The sequence below is a fragment of the Saimiri boliviensis genome, chromosome 11, assembly GCF_048565385.1.
Source record: "Saimiri boliviensis isolate mSaiBol1 chromosome 11, mSaiBol1.pri, whole genome shotgun sequence".
Taxonomy (NCBI): Eukaryota; Metazoa; Chordata; class Mammalia; order Primates; family Cebidae; genus Saimiri; species Saimiri boliviensis.
Genome location: NC_133459.1, coordinates 34,083,239 through 34,103,331, shown reverse-complemented (window position 1 = coordinate 34,103,331; position 20,093 = coordinate 34,083,239). Strand labels below are relative to the sequence as shown.

The 20,093-nt window shown below is 36.6% G+C and overlaps 1 protein-coding gene across 9 annotated transcripts in view; it reads right to left on the bottom strand.

Moving 5' to 3' along the window:
* ZMYM4 (zinc finger MYM-type containing 4) overlaps nt 1-20,093 on the bottom strand; it is a 159,928-nt gene that overhangs the window by 39,711 nt on the left and 100,124 nt on the right. For 6 of the 9 annotated variants that reach the window (XM_074380496.1, XM_039473883.2, XM_003937521.4 and 3 more), the window contains 4 exons: nt 18,924-18,985; nt 18,392-18,562; nt 9,754-9,838; nt 9,245-9,500 (listed from right to left, as the gene is read on the bottom strand). In XM_074380496.1, the coding sequence (XP_074236597.1) occupies nt 9,245-9,500; nt 9,754-9,838; nt 18,392-18,562; nt 18,924-18,985 (574 nt within the window). Of the gene's footprint in view, nt 1-9,244; nt 9,501-9,753; nt 9,839-11,483; nt 18,314-18,391; nt 18,563-18,923; nt 18,986-20,093 lie in introns of those variants that run through there. The other 3 variants (XM_039473884.2, XM_039473885.2, XM_074380500.1) reach the window with 2 other exon arrangements.

Here is a 20,093-nt window from a genome sequence, read left to right as displayed (position 1 = left end):
AGGACACTTTTCTAGAAAAGGTTATAGGTAGACTTTGTTTCATTGTGCTTCACAGATACTGCACTTTTTAGCAAATAGGTGTGTCGCAACCCTGCCTCACACAAGTCCATCAATGCTATTTTTCAACAGCATTTGCCCACTTCATGTCTCTGCATTATATTTTGGTAATTCTCTCAGTATTTCAAATGTTTTTGTCATTATAATATCTGTTGTGGTGATCTGTGATCAGTGGTCACTGATGTTACTATTGTAATTGTCTGGGGAGTAACCATGAAACCATGGCAACGTTAAGACAGTAAACTTAATTGAAAAATGTGTATGTTCTGACTGCTCCATTGACCAGCCACTTCTGCATCTCTCCCACTCCTTGGGCCTCCCTATTTCCTGAGGCATGACAATAATGAAAGCAGGCCAATTAATAACCTCACAATGGCCTCTAAGTGTTCAACAAAAGGAAAAGCTGCACATCTCTCACTATAAATCCAAAGCTAGAATAATTATGCTTAGTGGGGAAGGCATGTGGAAAGCTAGGCTTCTTGTGCCAAACACTTAGCCACATGGTAAATGCAAAGTTCTTGAAAGACTAAAAAGGCTACTGCAGTGAACATATGAATGATAAGAAAGTATAACAATCGGCTGGGCGCAGTGGCTCACGCCTGTAATTCCAACACTTTGGGAGGCCGAGGCAGGTGGATCATGAGGTCAGGAGTTTGAGACCAGCTGGCCAATATGGTGAGACCCCGTCTGTACTAAAAAATACAAAAATTAGCCAGGCACGGTGGCGCATGCCTGTAGTCCCAGCTACTCAGGAGGCTGAGACAGGAGAATTGCTTGAACTTGGGAGGTAGAGGTTGCAGTGAGCCGAGATCACACCGCTATACTCTAGTCTGGGTGACAGAGCGAGACTCAATCTCAAAAAAAAAAGTGCAACAGTCTTACTGCTGATGTGGAGAAAAGTGCTAGTAGTCTAGAGACGATCAAACTAGCCACAACATTCCCTTAAGCCAAAGCCTAATCCAGAATAAGGCCCTAACTCTCTTGAATTCTAGCAAGACTGAGGCAAAGAAGTTACAGAAGTTAATTTAGATTTAGCAGAGGTTAGCTCATAAGGTGTAACGAAAAAAGCCATCTCTGGAACATCAAAGTACAAGATGAAGCAGCAAGTGCTGATGGAGAAGCTGTAGCAAGTTATCAAGAATATCTCCTAAGATAACTGATGGTGGTGGCTACACTAAATAAGATTTTCAATGTAGAAGAAATGGTCTTCTATTGAAAGATGATGGCATCTAGGACTTTAATAGCCAGTGAGACGTCAATCCCTGGCTTTAAGGTTTCAAAGCTTCAAAAGACAGACTGACTCTCTAACGAGACTCACTAACGTGGCTGGTGACTTCAGGTTGAAGCCAACATCCATTTACCTTCCAAAAATCCTAGGACATTTAAGAAAAAAGATTTCTTTCAAAATATTACTGCCATTGACAATACATCTAGTCACTGAAGAGTTCTGATGGAAATGTACAAAAGGTTAATGTTATTTTCATACCTCCTTACACAATATCTATTCTGCAGCCCGTGGATCAAGGGGTAACTTCAACTTTTGCATCTTATTATTTAAGAAGTACATTTCCTAAGGCTATAGCTGGCATAGATAGTGATGCCTACGAAGGATGTGGCCAAAGGAAAAAAGCTTCTGGAAGGCCAGGTATGGTGGCTCATGCCTGTAATCCCAGCACTTTGGGAGGCCGAGGAGGGCAGATTACCAGAGGTCGGGAGTTCAAGACCAGCCTGACCAGTATGGAGAAACCCCATCTCTACTAAAAATACAAAATCAGCCAGGCATGGTGGTGCATGCCTGTAATCCCAGATACTTGGGAGGCTGAGGGAGGAGAATTGCTTGAAATACTGAGGTGGAGGTTGCAGTGAGCCAAGATTGTGCCATTGCAGTCCAGCCTGGGCAGCAAGAGTGAAACTCCATCTCAAAAAAATAAAATAAATAAAAACCTTCTAGAAAAGATTCACCATTCCAGATGCCATTAAGAACATTCATGATTAATGAGAAGAAATCCAAATATCAACATTAATAGGAGCTTGGAAGTAGGTAACTTTAACCCTCACAGGTAACTCTGAGGAGTTTGAGACTTCAGTGGATCAAATAACTAAAAACGTGGGAGAAATAGTAAGAGAACTAGAAGTGGAGCCTGAAGATGCAAATGAATTGCTGCAATCTCACAAAACTTGAACAGATGAGGAGTTGCTTCCAATGGATAAGCAAGGAAAGTAATTTCTTATCATGGAATTTACTCCTGGTGCAGATGCTGTAAATTTTGGTGAAATGACACCAAAGGATTTAAAGTATTACATAAACTTAGTTGATCAAGCAATGGTAGAGTTTGAGAGTACTGACTCCAATTTGGAATGTTCTTTCTTGGGTAAAATGCTATCAAACATTATTGCATACTACAGAGAAATCTTTTGCAAAAGGAAGTCAACTGATGTGACAAACTTCATTGTTATCTTAAGAAATTGCCACAGCCACCAAAACCTTCAGCAACCACCACCCTGAATTCATCAGCAGCCATCAACACTAAAACAAGACTGTCGACTAGTAATAAGATTATGACTTGCTGAAGGCTCGCATGATTGTTAGCAATAAAGTATTTTTAATTAAAAAATGTACATTGGTTTTTAAAGATGTAATGCTATTGCATACTTAACAGACTACAGTATAAATACAACTTTGATAGGCACTGGGAAGCCAAAAAATTAATATCACTCACTTTGAGATTAATAGCTATATTGAGCTATTTGCTTCACTGAGGTGGTCTGGAACCAAACCCTGAATATCTCTAAAGTATAACTATACAAATCTTTCTGCTTCAGTAAAACAGTAGATATAATGGGAAATCATCATTAGGAGCACCTAATACTGTACTATGCCATAATACACTCCATACCTCACCATCTTCCCTACTTAGCAACTCTAGATTGCTTTGCTTTTTGCACTTACAGTTATTTTGAAAATTAGGTTTTATATTTCATAGAGGGTTATTTAGTGAGAAGTTATATTGAGCTAGACATTAAATAAACCCTCAGTCAAAATATGGTCCACAAACTTGACTGCGCCAGGCACAGTTGCTTATGCCTGTAATCTCCGCATGTTGGGAGGCAGAGGTGGGTAGATCACTCGGTCAGGAGTTCAAGATCAGCCTGGACAATATAGTGAAACTCCATCTCTACTATGAATACAAAAATTAGGCAGGCATGGTGGCGCACGCCTGTAGTCCCAGCTACTTAGGAGGCTGAGGCAAGAGAATCGCTTGAACCTGGGAGGCAGAAGTTGCAGTTAGTCGAGATTGCACCATTGCACTCCAGCCTGGGCAACAGAGCAAGTCTCCATCTTAAAAAAAGAAACAAAACAAAACTGTGGTCCATGTATATACTTAGGAGCTCAGAGTTATTGTGACAAATAGACAAATAATTTATAAAATACTCTAACAGAAGCTTTCTTAAAATTAATAGAACTTTTGAAGAAGACATGAATAATGTACCATGAAAATATAAATTAAGAAACAATTATTTCAGACTATAATTAATATGAAAGGCTACCCAAGGGGTGATATTTTAGCTGGACCTTAAATAGGAGTTTTCTAGAAGGTTAAGGAGATAAGAATTGGGAGCAGCATAGATCAAGGAAATGGAAGTATAAAATTAGGTATTTTTTCACTGCTCTCAATATGCTCAGAGTCCAATTAGATTCCATCTTATTATGGTAGTGGATTACATATTATGACACAATGAGAAGAAACAATCTCATTCCAGTTAGTGAAAATTCAGAAATGGTGCAGACAATCTGGATGTTACTTCTTTGAATATCATTATACCAAGAATCTGATCTTACTAACCATATTAACAAAATTATCCTCCAAATTACCTCTTTTCTGCAGATATAATTTTTTTTTTAAAGATTGGGTCCTGCTCTGTCACCCAGGCTGAAGAGAAGGAGTGTGATCACAGCTCACTGCAGCCTCAAACTCCTGGACTCAAGCAATCCTCTTGTCTCATCCTCCCAAGCAATTGGGATTATAGCCATGTGGCACCACAGTTGGTTAATTTTTTAACTTTCTGTAGAGGTGAGGTCTCACTGTGTTGCCCAGGCTGGTCTCAGACTCCTAAGGTCATACAGTCCTCCCACCTTGACTTCCCAAAAGCCACTGCTCCCAGCCGAGACAGATTTTTAAAAACAAATTTAAAAATCCATACCATTAAGGAAACCTAAAAATTAAATGGCAACTAAAATGTTTTCAGAGTTTAAGTTAAATTCAAGCAGCTAAGAGATACGATTAACAAAAATTAAGAAAAATAAGTTATTCTGAATAGCTAATAAGTTTCTTCCAACTTAAGTGCTGCTGCTCTATTTTTACTGGTCTACAACAATAGCAGTAGCTATCAGACAGGAAATCTTTTCCATCTCTGCCTATTCAAATCAAACTGAAACCCTTCTTATGGGGAATGATTTATAAATGAAAACTGTGCCGGGCGCGGTGGCTCAAGCCTGTAATCCCAGCACTTTGGGAGGCCAAGGCGGGTGGATCATGAGGTCGAGAGATCGAGACCATCCTGGTCAACATGGTGAAACCCCGTCTCTACTAAAAAAAAATACAAAAAAATTAGCTGGGCATGGTGGCACGTGCCTGTAATCCCAGCTACTCAGGAGGCTGAGGCAGGAGAATTGCCTGAACCCAGGAGGCGGAGGTTGTGGTGAGCCGAGATCGCGCCATTGCACTCCAGCCTGGGTAACAAGAGCGAAAACTCCGCCTCAAAAAAAAAAAATAAATAAATAAATGAAACCTGTTTGACCAGAGACTATGTAGAGAGACAATGCATGCACCAAAATTAATCAGCTATGTGACATGAACAAATCTTTTAGCTTCTTTGAATTTAGCTTCCTTATATTTTTGGCACATCCAACTCATCAATTTTACAATCAGATAAACCAGACTATACCCAACTGTTGTAATCACCACGTAAATAAGAGGGGATAAAGAGAAAGGAAAGGTAGTGTTGAACCGGAGATGAAAGAGCAGTTCAGGAAGGAAAATGGAATATAAGGAAAAATGAGATTGATCAATGGTTGAAGACTGAAGAAACAAGAAAGTATTATGTCAAATGAAAAACAGGAGAAAAGTAAGAAAGAATATGAAGAAAAGACTGACGAGACAAGCAAGTAAGGAGTACCTGAAGTAACAGAAACGGGTGAAAGAAAAAGAGTAAGGAATAAAAAAGGGTAAAAGATTACGTAAATAAAGAGGTTGAACTATTAAGAGTCAAGGAATAACTGGTTGAAAAATGGAAAATCTGGATAATGAATAAACCAAACATGAGAAGATAACGTAATCTTAAAGAGCAACTGAATTACGTAAGATCAAGACATAGATAAAATGACATGTAGGTAGAAATGACCTGTCTCTATATAACGCTTAGGCAAACACCAGAGACCGGAGGCCAAAGAAACATGATAAATCTAGATGAAAAGAGTAACATGTATGAACAATAATAATAATTCTTTTAAAATCACAAAGAGGGCATACATTTAAAAACTTACATGAGTTTTCCATCGCCATTTTGAAAATAACCGATAAATCTTTGAAAAAAGTATCTACAACTGACTTTTTGCGGGGGCTGGCATGGACCAAGTCTCACTAATGTTGCCCAGACTGACTCTCACAACTCCTGGGCTCAAGCAATCCTCCCACCTCAGCCTCTTGAGTAACTGGGTGCATGCCACCATGCCCAGCCTATGGCTATAATTATGAAAGGATAAATATAACTGAAATTTTAAAGACTGTTGATCCCTAGAGTAATAATTAAATAAAGAAAATGAAGTTATTATGTAATGAAGAAAATGAAGTTATTATTTCATGGCAAAATAAAAAACAGAAAAAAAAACTATAAAAATTAAAATCTTCAAAATCACTTAAATCTTAGAATCCCATGATGAATATATACTGGCATACAGAATACCTAAGTACTCATTTTAAAAAGTATACTTTGCCGGGTGCGGTGGCTCAAGCCTGTAATCCCAGCACTTTGGGAGGCCGAGGCGGGTGGATCACGAGGTCGAGAGATCGAGACCATCCTGGTCAAGATGGTGAAACCCCGTCTCTACTAAAAATACAAAAAATCAGCTGGGCATGGTGGCTCGTGCCTGTAATCCCAGCTACTCAGGAGGCTGAGGCAGGAGAATTGCCTGAACCCAGGAGGCGGAGGTTGCGGTGAGCCGAGATTGCGCCATTGCACTCCAGCCTGGGTAACAAGAGCGAAAATCTGTCTCAAAAAAAAAAAAAAAAAAAAGTATACTTTATAATTTAAGCAGTATAAAGACTATCTCTATTAAATAATTTTACTACATAAATACATATATATTTATACTGACATCAATGATACATATTTACTACAAGTACAACATAATTATTTTTCTTTTTCTTTTTTTTTTTTTTTAAGATAGAGTCTCACTTGTCACCCAGGCTGGACTACAGTGGTACAATCTTGGCTCATTGCAACCTCTATCTCCCAGGTTCAAGTGATTCTTGTGCCTCAGCCACCTGAGTAGCTGGGTTTATAGGCATGTGCCACCATGACCAACTAATTTTTGTATTTTTTAGCAGAGATAGGGTTTCACCATGTTGGCTAGGCTGGTCTTGAACTTCTAGCCTCAAGTGATCCACCTGCTTTAGCCTCCCAAAGTGCTGGGATTATAGGTGTGAGCCACCAAGCCCGGTCCAATATGATATTTTGAAGAATAGGCTGAGTATCTCTAATCCAGAAATCCAAAATGCTCCCAGTATCTGAAACTTTTTCGGCGCCAACATTATGTTCAAAGGAAATCCTCATAGGAGCATTTGAAATTTCAGATGAGAAATGCTCAATCGGTTAGTATATATAATGCAAATATCCCAAAATCTTTTGTAAAAATTCAAAATCTGAAACACCTCTGGTCCCAAGCATTTCAGTTAAGAGACACTCGACTTCTGTGCAATGCCTTAATCTAGCTAATTAATATACATATTCCCTCGATTACTATTTTTGTGGTGAGAACACTTTATATCCATTCTCACCATTTTTCAAGAATACAATGTATCATTAACTACAGTCACCATATTGTACAATAGATCTTCATATTCTTACTAACTAAAAAATTTCATATCTATTTTTTTTTTTTTTTAGTGGGGTGGGGGGCAGAGTATCTGTTGCCCAGGCTGGAGTGCAGTAGCACAATCTCGGCTCACTGCAACCTTCGCCTCCCGGGTTCAAGTGATTCTCCTGCCTCAGCCTCCTGAGTAGCTGGGATTACAGGCACGCATCACCATGCCTGGCTAATTTTTGTATTTTTAGTAGAGACGGGCTTTCAACATGGTCAGGCTGGTCTCAAACTCCTGACCTCATGATCCACCTGCCTCAGCCTCCCAAAGTGCTGGGATTACAGGCATGAGTCACTGTACCTGGCCAAATTTCGTAGCCTTTAACCAATAATTCTCCTGTACTTTCCCTAACTACTTCCTTGTGGTTTATATTCTAATGAAATAAAATTTAAAAAAATAATAATAATAAGCCAAAGCCAGGCACGGTAGCTCATGCCTGTAATCCCAGTACTTTAGGGAAGCCAAGGCAGGCAGATCACAAGGTCAGAAGATAGAGACCAGCCTGGCCAACATGGTGAAACCCTGCCTCTACTAAAAATACAAAAATTAGCCGGGCGTGGTGGTGCAGGCCTATATTCTCAGCTACTCAGAAGGCTGAGGCAGGAGAATCACTTGAACCCAGGAGGTGGAGGTTGCAGTGAGCTGAGATCATGCCATGCACTCCAGCCTGTTGACAGAGCAAGACTTTGTCTCAAAAAAAAAAAAAGCCAAAATCTATCACTCAAAATAGCTCTGGGATAATTATTATTCTAACAATGAGAACTCAAAGATATATTTTTAAAATTCTCTTTTATAAATTTCTTCACAAAAGACATTGAAAGCCACAAAAGCACCAATCTTAATCAAATTTCATTTCTGAACAAAAATTGATAAAAAATATATTAATCTACACTTTAATCAATATACATGGTTCTAAATGGCTTTTAGCCACCTGTGAACAGTAAATAAGCACTCAGGAGATAAAAATTTGATAGCACAGAAGCTATTCAAAAGAATGTATAATTAGCTTAAAAGATAGTCCCAAAACAAAAAGTTACAGAAGTTTCTATCGTTCTTCTAAATAGCAACAATTCTACAATAAAAATAGAAATTCCAAAGGAAACTGAAGTCAAATCTACATTTGTTTATCTGTTACAGTGTATATTTAAGCAGCCTCAAATATAACCATTTTTACCCTTTCAGTTATTTAAAAAAAAAAAAATGAACATAAAAAATGTGCATATAACTATCTTCCAGAGAAAGTTCTAGCCATATTTAAATTTCTTTTAAACATCTCTTAACTAGGACGAGTATCTTTTTTTCCTCTCCAGACAAAGTGCAGCATCCGTGTGAGGAACTATAAACACTACTCCCTAAGTAATAAATGAATCATGGTTTGAGTAGCCTGGTAATAGAGTGTAGAGTGTTTCAGAACAAGAATATTATTTCTCTTTAACTTGTTTAAACTATTTCTAACAATCACAAAATTAGTCAAAGTCATTTCATATTCCTCAAATATATCACGATGACCTTATTACAATGATAAGGTCATATCCCTTTCTTATTATTAAATATTCCACTGGACACTCTGAGGTAGTTCAGAGATACTGAGAAAATAAAAACACATATGCTGGAAGCCATTTAAGGTTAGGAAGAAAAATATTAAATAAATTTCAATTACCTAACAGGAAATATAACTTTAAATATTTGCTGGATTTAAACCTCTGTTGCCTACAGTTATAAGATAAAATACTGCTGTAACACAATGCCCCTAAATGTGTACTTTTTGTTATATTAGGTACTTCAACTAGCAAGGATGGGAGAGCTGACTTCAAAAACAATACATAAAAGTAACATAATTGAAAGCTAAAAAACAAGCTGAGCACCTGGCACCTGGAAGACTGAAAAGCAACAACAGAAAGCAGACAGAAAATAATGTGATATTTCTCAAAAAATAACAAAATAAAAAAAGGAATAAATGTAGACTATCAAACATAATACATGGGCAAGAACAAAGTATGTTATCAGAAAGGAAAGAAAAAAGATAATTTAGAATTCTGCTATACTTTGAGCAACTTGAACAAGTTTTCTTGGTGAGAGGAGGCGGTGGGCGGACAGGTGGAACTGTATATCCAGTGAGGCACAGTGTGGAGCAGAATAGCTGAGTAGACCCTTTCCTCTGATAAGCAGTTTGCCCCTTCTGGAGGATTTTTTTACAACCAGAACAGGAAACTCGAACAGCTGTGGCTGGAACTGAAGGAAGCATTTTATTCATGCCAGATGACGCCAGTGAGGGCTGAAAGCCAGTAGTCAACTGTGGAGCTTTAAAAAAAAAAAAAAAAAAAAAAATTGAAAGAAAAAAATGTTTTACTTTTTACCATGAATTTAAAATATGCATTCTTTTTTTCTCTTCTAGAGCTAGTCTTGAAACCCAACAGTAATTACACAATATACAATTTAAAAGCATCCTAAGTGGGTAGAGAGAACTGCCTAGTTTATTAATGCAAGCAGAATTTCCTCTTCATTCATATTGGTCAGAATATACACAATCCATTTATTCAGGTCTGTTTCTTACCAAGAGGGCTGCCACTGACTGAAAACACAGCACTAATTTTCAGTTCCCCCTCTTGAGTTTTTTGCTGTTGGCCATGACTATACTCCTTTAAAGAAGAAAAAAATAAATAAATACATAGAGAAAAGAATAAATACCTAAAGACATCCAGACATTTAAGACATTTTACTACCACTATATAGAGGTGGAAAATGTTTATAATATTAATAAGAAATAATAAAATACAAAACAACAAGCCAACTATAATTAAATATGGGTACAATATGTATATGCTAGGAGTGTAAGAGAGAAAAAAATTAAAGCTATCTACTTAACCTGTGATACTACTAAATATGAATTATTTTTTTTAAATCATCTTTAATTTTATTAAAGTATTATAAGTTACTGCTTATTATAAAAGTAATACATAATCACTATAGAAAATTTAGATAAATAAAAATTTTTAAAAATCTAATCATATTTCAATCACCCAAAACAACCACTGTTATTCTTTGGGTATATTTCTTTCCAGCCTTTTCCTCTTCTCAATTCAGAGATTTTATTTCTTAATAAGTTTTAATTACACCAAATATATCATTCTTATCAACTGATTTTTTGCTCAATTGAATCATTTGAACTTTCGTATATTATATATTATTCCAAAAAGCTTCTAATGGCTAAATATACCAGTGTTTCTAAAACTGAAGTCCAAGAATCCCTGACAGCTACGTAGTCTGAAAATTCTAAAAGAATGCTGTTTAAATTGTTTTTATTTGAATGATTTTTATGTGCATGTACATATATTTTAAGTCATGAATAACCATCATATAACTGAGTTCTACTACAACTTTTCAGTGCTGTTTGCTTTTTACAATTATACGACTGCATTCTAAAATCATTACATAATAGCTTTAACTTCTATTTTAATATATTGTTTATCATATTGAAACATGCAAAAACCCTGCAAGACCACTTATTCTTGGAATTCTGGAGTATCTCAGATATATCTCTCTTTTTGTGGTGGCGGGGGTGTCAGCACATTACTCAAATTTGAGAAATACAAATATATATTATTTAAGAAACATAACACATTACACAGAGATGTCTGACTAGGATGAGGTGAATGAGGCACATGCCTCAGGCACAAAATTAAGAGGGCGCCAAAAACCTCAGTAATCAAAATAATATTTTAACACAGTATTTTTAAAAATCAAATTTATGCAAAGTCCATGATGAACAAAATACCAAAATTTTAAATAAATACTGAATCAGTATTACTGATTTTTTCCTTCTGCCTTAGGTTCCAGTGGCCCCACATGGCACCGAGATTATATAACCACAATACAATGTTGGTCCACTTAATGTTTCTGCATATTTACTACAATCAGTAATGTCATGATGAATATCTTTGTGAACATTTATACTCCCAAATTTAGAATTATCTCCTAAAAAAAATAATTACTAAAGTGGAATTACTAAGTAAAAAGGTACATAGTAAAGGTTCTTGATACGTAACGACAGATGGTTTTCCTCCCAAAAAAATCTTAATTATAATTACTCCAGTAATTTATGAAACAAATGTCATTTTTAAAAGTCTTTTCCCACTTTGTTTTAATTTGCAGCTATTTTTAAATGTTCATTTACAAAAAGTACATTATAATGGAACAATATTAACTCTCAGTAGCATTTGTTATCAACATTTCCTCAAATTTTACGTTTCCATTTTTATGCCAAAAAAATCTGACAGTCTTTACCTTTGTGATTTCTTCTCTTACAAAGTTTTACTTCCACATTAAAATAATAAGAAAATAGTTTCACTGTTTATAATAATTCAGTCCTTTAATCCAGGGGTCAGCAAACTTTATCTGTAAGGGGCCAGATAGCAAATATTTTCCACTTTGCAGACCATACAGTCTCTGTCCCAACTACTCAACTCTGCTCTGGTGGAGCAAAAGCACCCAGATAATATGTAAATGAATGAACGTGGCAATGTTCAAATAAAACTTTATTTATAAAAGCAGTGGATGGAAAAAAAAAAAATGGGAAGGCTGGATTTGGCCCACCACTGATAATTTGCCAACTCCTGCTTTAGTCCATTTGGAATGTACTCATTTTGATGTACAATGAGCATTTTCTTTTCCTTTCTTTTTCTTTTGAGACAGAGTTTTGTTCTGTCACCCAAGCTAGCTCAACCTCAGCTCACTGCAATCTCAGCCTTCCAGGTTCAAATGGTTCTCCTGCCTCAGCCTCCCAAGTAGCTGGGATTACAGGCACCTGCCACCATAACTGGCCAATTTTTGTATTTTTAGTAGAGACGGGGTTTCACCATGTTGATGATGGTCTCAAGTTCCTGATCTCAAGTGATCTACCTGCCTCAGCCTCCCAAAGTGCTGGGATTATAGGCATAAGATGCCATGCCTGGCCCTTTTTCTTTCTCTAAATAGTTAATTCCTTTCATTTGCTGTTGATTAATATATCAAATTCTTAAAAATAATGTCTGTTTTTGGGCTATCTCTTCTATATCATTTTCAGTCTGACTAATCTTATGATATGCTCTCCTAATGAAACTAATTGCAGGGTGTTTATGGCCAGGTGCTATCGCCCACACCTGTAATCCCAGCACTTTGGGAGGTCAAGGCAAGTGGATCACCTGAGGTCAGGAGTTTGAGACTAGCCTGGCCAACACAATGAAACACTATCTCTACTAAAAATACAAAGATTAGCGGGGCGTGGGGCATTTGCCTGTAATCCCAGCTACTCAGGAGGCTGAGGTAGGAGAATTTGTTTGAACCTGGGGGCAGGAGGTTGCAGCGAGCCAAGACTGCACCATTGCACTCCAGCATGAGCAACAAGAGTGAAACTCCATCTTAAAACAAACAAACAAAAAATTAATTTTATGATGTTTAACAATTTAACAGGGTTTGCCACTCTCAACTTCTCCATCCATTTTTTAAAATATGTGTAATAAGCTTGTGTATGTTCATGTCTATTATTATTCTACAAAACTTCAGAACTTAACCATTGATATTTTCATCAAAATTGCATCAAATCTAAATCTTAACTTTTTTTTTTTTTTTACTTGAGACAGAGTTTCACTCTTGTCCACAGGCTGGAGTACAATGGTATAATCTCAGCTCACTGCAACCTCTGCCTCCCTGCCTCAAGTGATTCTCCTGCCCCAGCCTCCCAAGTAGCTGTGATTACAGGAGTGCACCACCACACCTGGCTAATTTTTGTAGTTTTTAGTAAAGACAGGGTTTCACCACATTGGCCAGGCTGGTCTTGAACTTCTGACCTCAAGTGATTTGCCTGCCTCAGCCTCCCAAAGTGCTAGGATTACAAGTGTGAGCCACCACATCTGGCCTTAAATTTTAATTTAAAAATAACTGGGGGCTGGGCGTGGTGGCTCAAGCCTGTAAAATCAGCACTTTGGGAGGCCGAGGCAGGTGGATCACGAGGTCGAGAGATGGAGACCATCCTGGCCAACCTGGTGAAACCCCGTCTCTACTAAAAATACGAAAATTAGCTGGGTGTGGTGGCGTACGCCTGTAGTCCCAGCTACTCGGGAGGCTGAGGCACAAGAATTGCTTGAACCCAGGAGGCAGAGGTTGCAGTGAGCCAAGACTGTGCCACTGCACTCCAGCATGGCACCTGGCAACAGAGTGGGACTCTGTCTTGAAAAACAAAATAAAATAAAATTTAAAAATAACTGACATCTTCCTATTTCTTACATTTAAAAAGATGGTCTCTCCATTATTTCAAGTTGTATTTTATATAAGCACTTTTTAGTTGCTGCTGGGAATAGTTATCTTTTTCATTATATCATCTAACTGGTAAATTTATTTATAGAAATACTGGTATAATTCAACTAGGTACTGCATTAAATGTTATGAATTCCATTAATTCTTTCATAAAGATTCTTACTAGCAAGTGATAATTTTATTTCCCTTTTTCCATTATTTTTTCTTCTAATTTCTTTAACATAGATTGGAGGGAAAATCCAACAACAGTTAAATAATAATGATAACATCAGCAACTTCTATTCTTTTAGTAATATTAACAGAAGGTTTCTATCATTTTACTTCAGCTGCAATAACTGTTATTGATCTGAAGTGGTATTTTCTTACCATGATCAAGAAAAAATCTATTGTAAGAAATGTATGAATTACATGAGATGTCTTTCAGAATCTATAAAGTGACTATTATAGATACTCTTATTTGATCTGCAGATGAAATGTTAAGTATTAAAAGATTTTCTAAAATCGACTAATCATGACATTCCTTCGTTATACAGTGTACTGAAATTTCCTTAAATATTTTTATTTTAATCTCGGAAAACTCCAGAAACAACCAATACTCAATGGCAAACATTAACAGTCTCCAGTCAGGTCTCTTAGTCTCTGTGATGGCTATTGCAAACTTCTGCTGCATTTCTTAAGCCCTGAGTACATATTATTTATGTAACATAGTAAAATAGTATACATCTTAAGTACTGTTTGCATGGTCCACAATGCCTTCAAGGCAGAATCATGTTTGGTTTATGTCTGTATCCTCCCACGATGACTAATTTTACAAATATTTGATAAATCAATGACTAGCAAATAATTAATATTTTCTGAGAAGTAAATATCTGATTGGTAACCGAAAAGCCTTCAGAAGCAAAAAACACATGTCAAAACAACAAAAAAAATTCTTTTACCGATACCTTTAACTTCTTAGTTTACTACAAATGAAGATCAATATTAACATCCCATGAAAGTATTTTAGAAATGAATAACAGTTTCTAGTGCCAAATTAACTCAACATAGCTAAAACAAAGCTGCAACATTTGAATTATTACATCTTTCCAAAACTGTATGAATCACTGTTATGATAATTAGTTCACTTGCTTTCTCATTTTAATTGAGTTCTTTCAATGAGAGACTACACATTAGCTCTCCCTCTATTATTATGAGCAAAAAAAATAAAAAAGAAACCATGATTTTGATGTAGTATATTTACTGAAAGTACAGTTTTTAGAACCTATGGAAAAGGGAAAAGGGGAAAATGAGGTATCTGGCTCTTTTTAAAGTATCTATTTTGAAACCTTCTCTAAGTGTTTTTAAAATTAAGCAACTTTTATTTAAAGAAAGATTGGTAGACCAAAAAAAAAAAGACTTTGATTATGACCCCAGATTGGCTCCTTCCTGGCCATGTGGCCTTGAGTAACTAATCTTTATAAATCTCAACTCTCTCATCTATAAATGTTAATATCCTCTACTCTGGCCATCTTATATAGGGTTGTTAGGAGAATTAAGCAACATAGTACATGTAAAAGCATCTGTTACTGTAAAAATACTACAGAAAACATTATGGAAACATGCAATGGAATTAGAACAAAGAAATGAAACTGAGATGCCCAATGACATTATGCCAGTAATAGAGGCAGGAGGATGATGACTGGCAAATCCATGATATCAAAACTGAAGAAATAACCAAGAGCAAACGGGTAAAAGTTAAATACATATACATACATTTCAGCACCTTGGTGATTTATATAGGAAAGTAAAGAAATTATGACCAAAATGAATTGTGTAAAACGGAGAATTAGGAAGTGAGCTAAAAGCAAAACTACCTAAATTAAGCATAAAGAAAAGCCAAGGGAAGTTTTGAAAAGGTGCTATAAACTAAAGCTATGATTTTACTGAACCATGAAAAAAATTACTGGTAACTGATAGTCAAAAGTAAACACTGACCATAGCTGTAAAACCTATCAGTACTTTACGAGAGGCTAACAGCAGTTTTTTGAGACTACTAAAATAATACACTAGAGTTCCCTTTTCCAGTCCATAGGAAATGAATAAGAGTAATAAAGCATTATGCAATATTGAAAAGGCAATACTCCTCTCAAAGAAGGAGGGAAGGTGGAGAGGGGCGTGGAAAAGATGAGAAAAAGAAAAGAAGAAAAGAATCAGGTATCTAGTTTATAACATGAGAGCTGCTCTGGGATATTTCTAGAAGAATTATCAAAGGTCTGATCCTGGGATGGCTGACAACAAAAAAGACTCCTCAGGGAAAACCTAGCTCTATCCACTCATATACTGCAAGTGCCTTATTGTGGGGTCAGGGTAAAGAATACTTTTGGATCTTATGCCTGGGACCTACTCACATTACTGCTTAACTCTTAAGTCTGATCAATCAGGTAGTGAGCCTTTGGGGAAGTTCTTCCCCATAACCAAGATGAAACTTCATATTCATACTCAGCATTTTATAACACATTTTATAATTCTGAATAAGTGTATAAAAATTTAAGTGTTTCTATCTATTCCATCCTATTTATATTCTCTAGCCACTGGAACCTCTCTGATTGTTATGAAAACAACAATACTAATAACCTTCTCAGTGTTCTCAACTCCTACTGTATTTGGTCTATGCTATAAGCGACTTTTTATCCCAAGGAAGTGTCACATGGGTCAAGTACAAAAGAAAGAGATGCTTTTGGTACCCTGCCAGCATTATGATTTCTTATATCTACATAAGAAATCTTATTTTGCATGTTCACATTGGGGCAGGAGAAGAGATACAAGGTCTGCCCTTCATATAGACATGGTTGTAGTCTTCTGAAGCATATACTGCCACATGAACTTTCCCAGATGTTGGAACATCTATTTATCCCTAATTCAGATATCTAAGATCTCCATTTTACCTGCTTCTACAAACATGCTTTTATTTACCTTCTATTTAAATAGAATAGAAAAATCTATCCATATTCCTTTTACTTTCTCCTGTGTAGCAACTATACTCATATCCATCCAACTCCAATAGCTTGACCATCATGATGTACCCTAAGATAGACAGCTTCCACTGGACATCATGGAATTCATGCTGAGCATCAATTTGACTCATATGAATCACCTACCTCTACAATCTCCTATTCTTCTATCTGCTTACTCTATTACAGTGGTCCTCAATAGCACATAATTTTTTGTTACAATTGTCAAGGAAGAAGGCCGCAACTGGCATGTAGTAGGTAGAGGCCACGAATGCTATTAAATGTCCTACAATGCACAGAACATTGCCTCACAACAAAGAATTATCTGGTCCGAAATGTCAATGCTGTCAAGTTTGAGAAATCTTGTCCAAAAACATCTAAGTGAAAAATGCTCTTGGCCAGGCACAGTGGCTCACGCCTGTAATCTCAATACTTTGGGAGCCCAGAGCAGGAGGATCGCTTGAGCACAGGAGTCAGACCCAAGCCTGTGCAACTTACTCTACAAAAAAAAAAAAACAAAAACACAACAACTTTTTTTTTGAGATGGAGTCTCGCTTTGTCATCCAGGCTGGGGTGCAGTGGCACAATCTCAGTTCACTGCAACCTCCACCTCCTGGGTTCAAGCGATTCTCCTGCCTCGGCCTCTGAAGTAGCTGGAATTACAGGCACCTGCCACCATGCCTGGCTTACTTTTTGTATTTTTAGCAGAGATGGGATTTCACCATGTTGGCCAGAGTGATCTGGAACTCCTGACCTCAAGTGATCTGCCGGCCTCAGCCTGCAAAGTGCTAGGATGACAGGCATGAGCCACCACGTCAGGCCCCTCTACAAAATTTTTTTTAAATTCACCAGTGTGATGGTACACACCTGTGGTGCCAGCTACTTGAGAGGATGAGCTGGGAGAATCACTTGAGCCTGGGAGGTTGAGGCTTCAGTAAGCAGTGACTGCGTCACTGCATTCCAGCCTGGGCAAGACCTTATTTTAATCAATCAATCAATCAATCAATCAAGCACTTCCACAGAAGTCTGATAGTCTCAAACCCTCTAATGAAATAGAAAGATAGGAAAATATAAGCTTTCCCCAGATTAAATGTCATTTCAGAAAAACAGCCAATTCATAACATCTTTACTTATAATCTTCTGAATTCATGCCATCTGTACAAAACAGAGATACCCTCAAATAATTGCTGCTATTGCATATTCATCCCTTGGACCCCTTCTTGCACTTCAAAATGATTACAGCATCTGATGTAACTTTTTTCTTCTATTTCAACAACAGCAACATCATTAACTGAATGGATAACTTGGCTGACTTCAGGACCTCACAGTTACAGGATTCTCTATGATTTTATCTCCAGAGCAACCTTGAAGTAGCAGAGGTCTACCTTCACTTTTATTACTCACAGATCTCAAACTTGGAATCATGTATCATTCATCAAAGCCTCCTTTACCTTCTATCCACTAATCCAATGAACTGGTTCTTCAATCAATTAACCCTTCCAAAGATGATCTGTCCATTAATCCCTCCTGAAAAATATTTAAATCCATATATAGCCCGTACTTCATTAGCATTAACTGCAAAAGGCTTACTATCCTATATAAACTTTGTTGCACCACAAATCCATAAACCACCATAAACCTTCAACCATATCTGCTGTATAGATCTCAAATCCCTGAACTAAAATACATTGCAAAATTCACAGTGGTATTAAGAAACAAAGATGATTAAAAGCCTTGTTACGTATTGCTCATTAATGCCTTATAAGATAATTCAAATTGCCTCAACCTTCTTTAAGAGTTTCCTTTCAGCCTGTCAACGAACTATTTCACTTCTTAAGTACTTCCTCTCTCAAATGAATAATTCAATGTGTGGAACAAAAAGAAGGGGGGGAAAAAAGGTGAAATGTTTACTTGAGCATTGTCAGGTTCATCTTTAATTTTGTCTAGTAGTCCCTGCTGTGGTGCCATTGCTTTGTCATACTCATCATCCAAAGGTTCTTCTTTAATTCTAATATTTGATGCAAAGGAATTCCCCAGTTCCGAACCAATGGATTCTTTATTGGCAAATGGGTAGCTGGAATCCTAAAACACAATATAAAGGATTAATAAATATTCAGATTTTAAAATGATTCCTCTTCAGGTTTAATACCCAAAGAAAAGCTCATTGGAAATGAAGAACTCTATGGACATTCATTAGAGTCCCTATGCCTAAAAGTAAATGTGTTATATGTCTAAATACCAAATACAAATAAAGACCCTGAGTTGAGGCTTTTTAGAATGTCTCCAAAGATGTCCTTACCCAAATATTAAGCAAATTTGAAAAAAAAAAAGAAAAAAAATCAGTGCTCTACCTAATACATTATTAAAATTTAAAAAGTGACATAAAGAAAACTTTTGACACTTGTCACAGTTACAGCAATCTACATACACACTGAAAACTTACCCTAAAGTTTGTTTCTGGGGTTTGTGGTAAATGGGTATGTAATGTTTCTTCAACTTGATTAGCTATTGAAAGGAAAAAAAAACAAACAAACACATGTATATGAATAACAAATCTTATAAAGAGTGACCTAAAAAGCTATCATTTGATAATCACCTCTCTTTTCCAACAAAGATGCTCATTAGAGAGAAGTGGGTCCCAAAAACACCCAAAAGGTATTTTCACTCAAAGTTCTGCACAATCTGGCCCCACCTAACTTACAGCCTTATCCTACATTTTTTCATTGCTCAAACCTAAAAAAAAAAAATTTTTACTCTGAAAATTATAGTTTCCCAGACTCAGCTCTCCTCTATAAAACCTTCCCTGTTCACTAAGTTAAAAATCGTCTCTCTTCTAAAAATCCCTAAAACGTACTGTTTCAGTTATTTGAAAGACAGCTTCTTGAACTGCCTTATGACTAACTCTTCTACCATTGTCTTTAACTGTAAATTACATCTTATGCTATTCAGCTGGCCATTGGCATTTCTACTGCCTGACTTGTCTTGTCCATTCTACTACTAGACATTATGGTCCTTGAGAAACATGATTCTCATACCTCAAGAAGGGATATTGGAAATATATGCTGAATTATAGAGAAAAATATAGTATATCCTTGCACAGCCTTGTACATACTCAAAAGCTTTCTTTTTAACAATGCTGGTTTGTTCTTTGTACCATACATTTCCTAGCAGTGTTAGAAGAAATACAAGGACTGATATAGAATACCTGCTTTCCTTCTCAGCTATTGAACATTTATTGAAGAATTACTATTTCACTACACCAGGTTAGGCCCCAAGAATACTAAGATGAGTAAGATACAATCTGGCCTTCAATCAACTCCTATACTAGTAGGTAAGGTAAAATAAATATAGAACTATAATACTGTGTGATAAGTACTATAAATAATGAGGCATGAAAATGCTGTGGAAATATAGACAAGGAAACAATTCATCCTTGATGTAGAGCAGTTAGAATGATGACAGAGTAAAAGAGGTTTATGAGTTAGGTATTGCTAGGTAAGAAGTACTTTCACAGGCAAATATACAGAGAGAAAATGACATGCAGGCAAATGGAATAGCAGGAGGAAAGGAAAGCACAGAAGGAAATATATGATATAGTCAAGAATGTTAACTA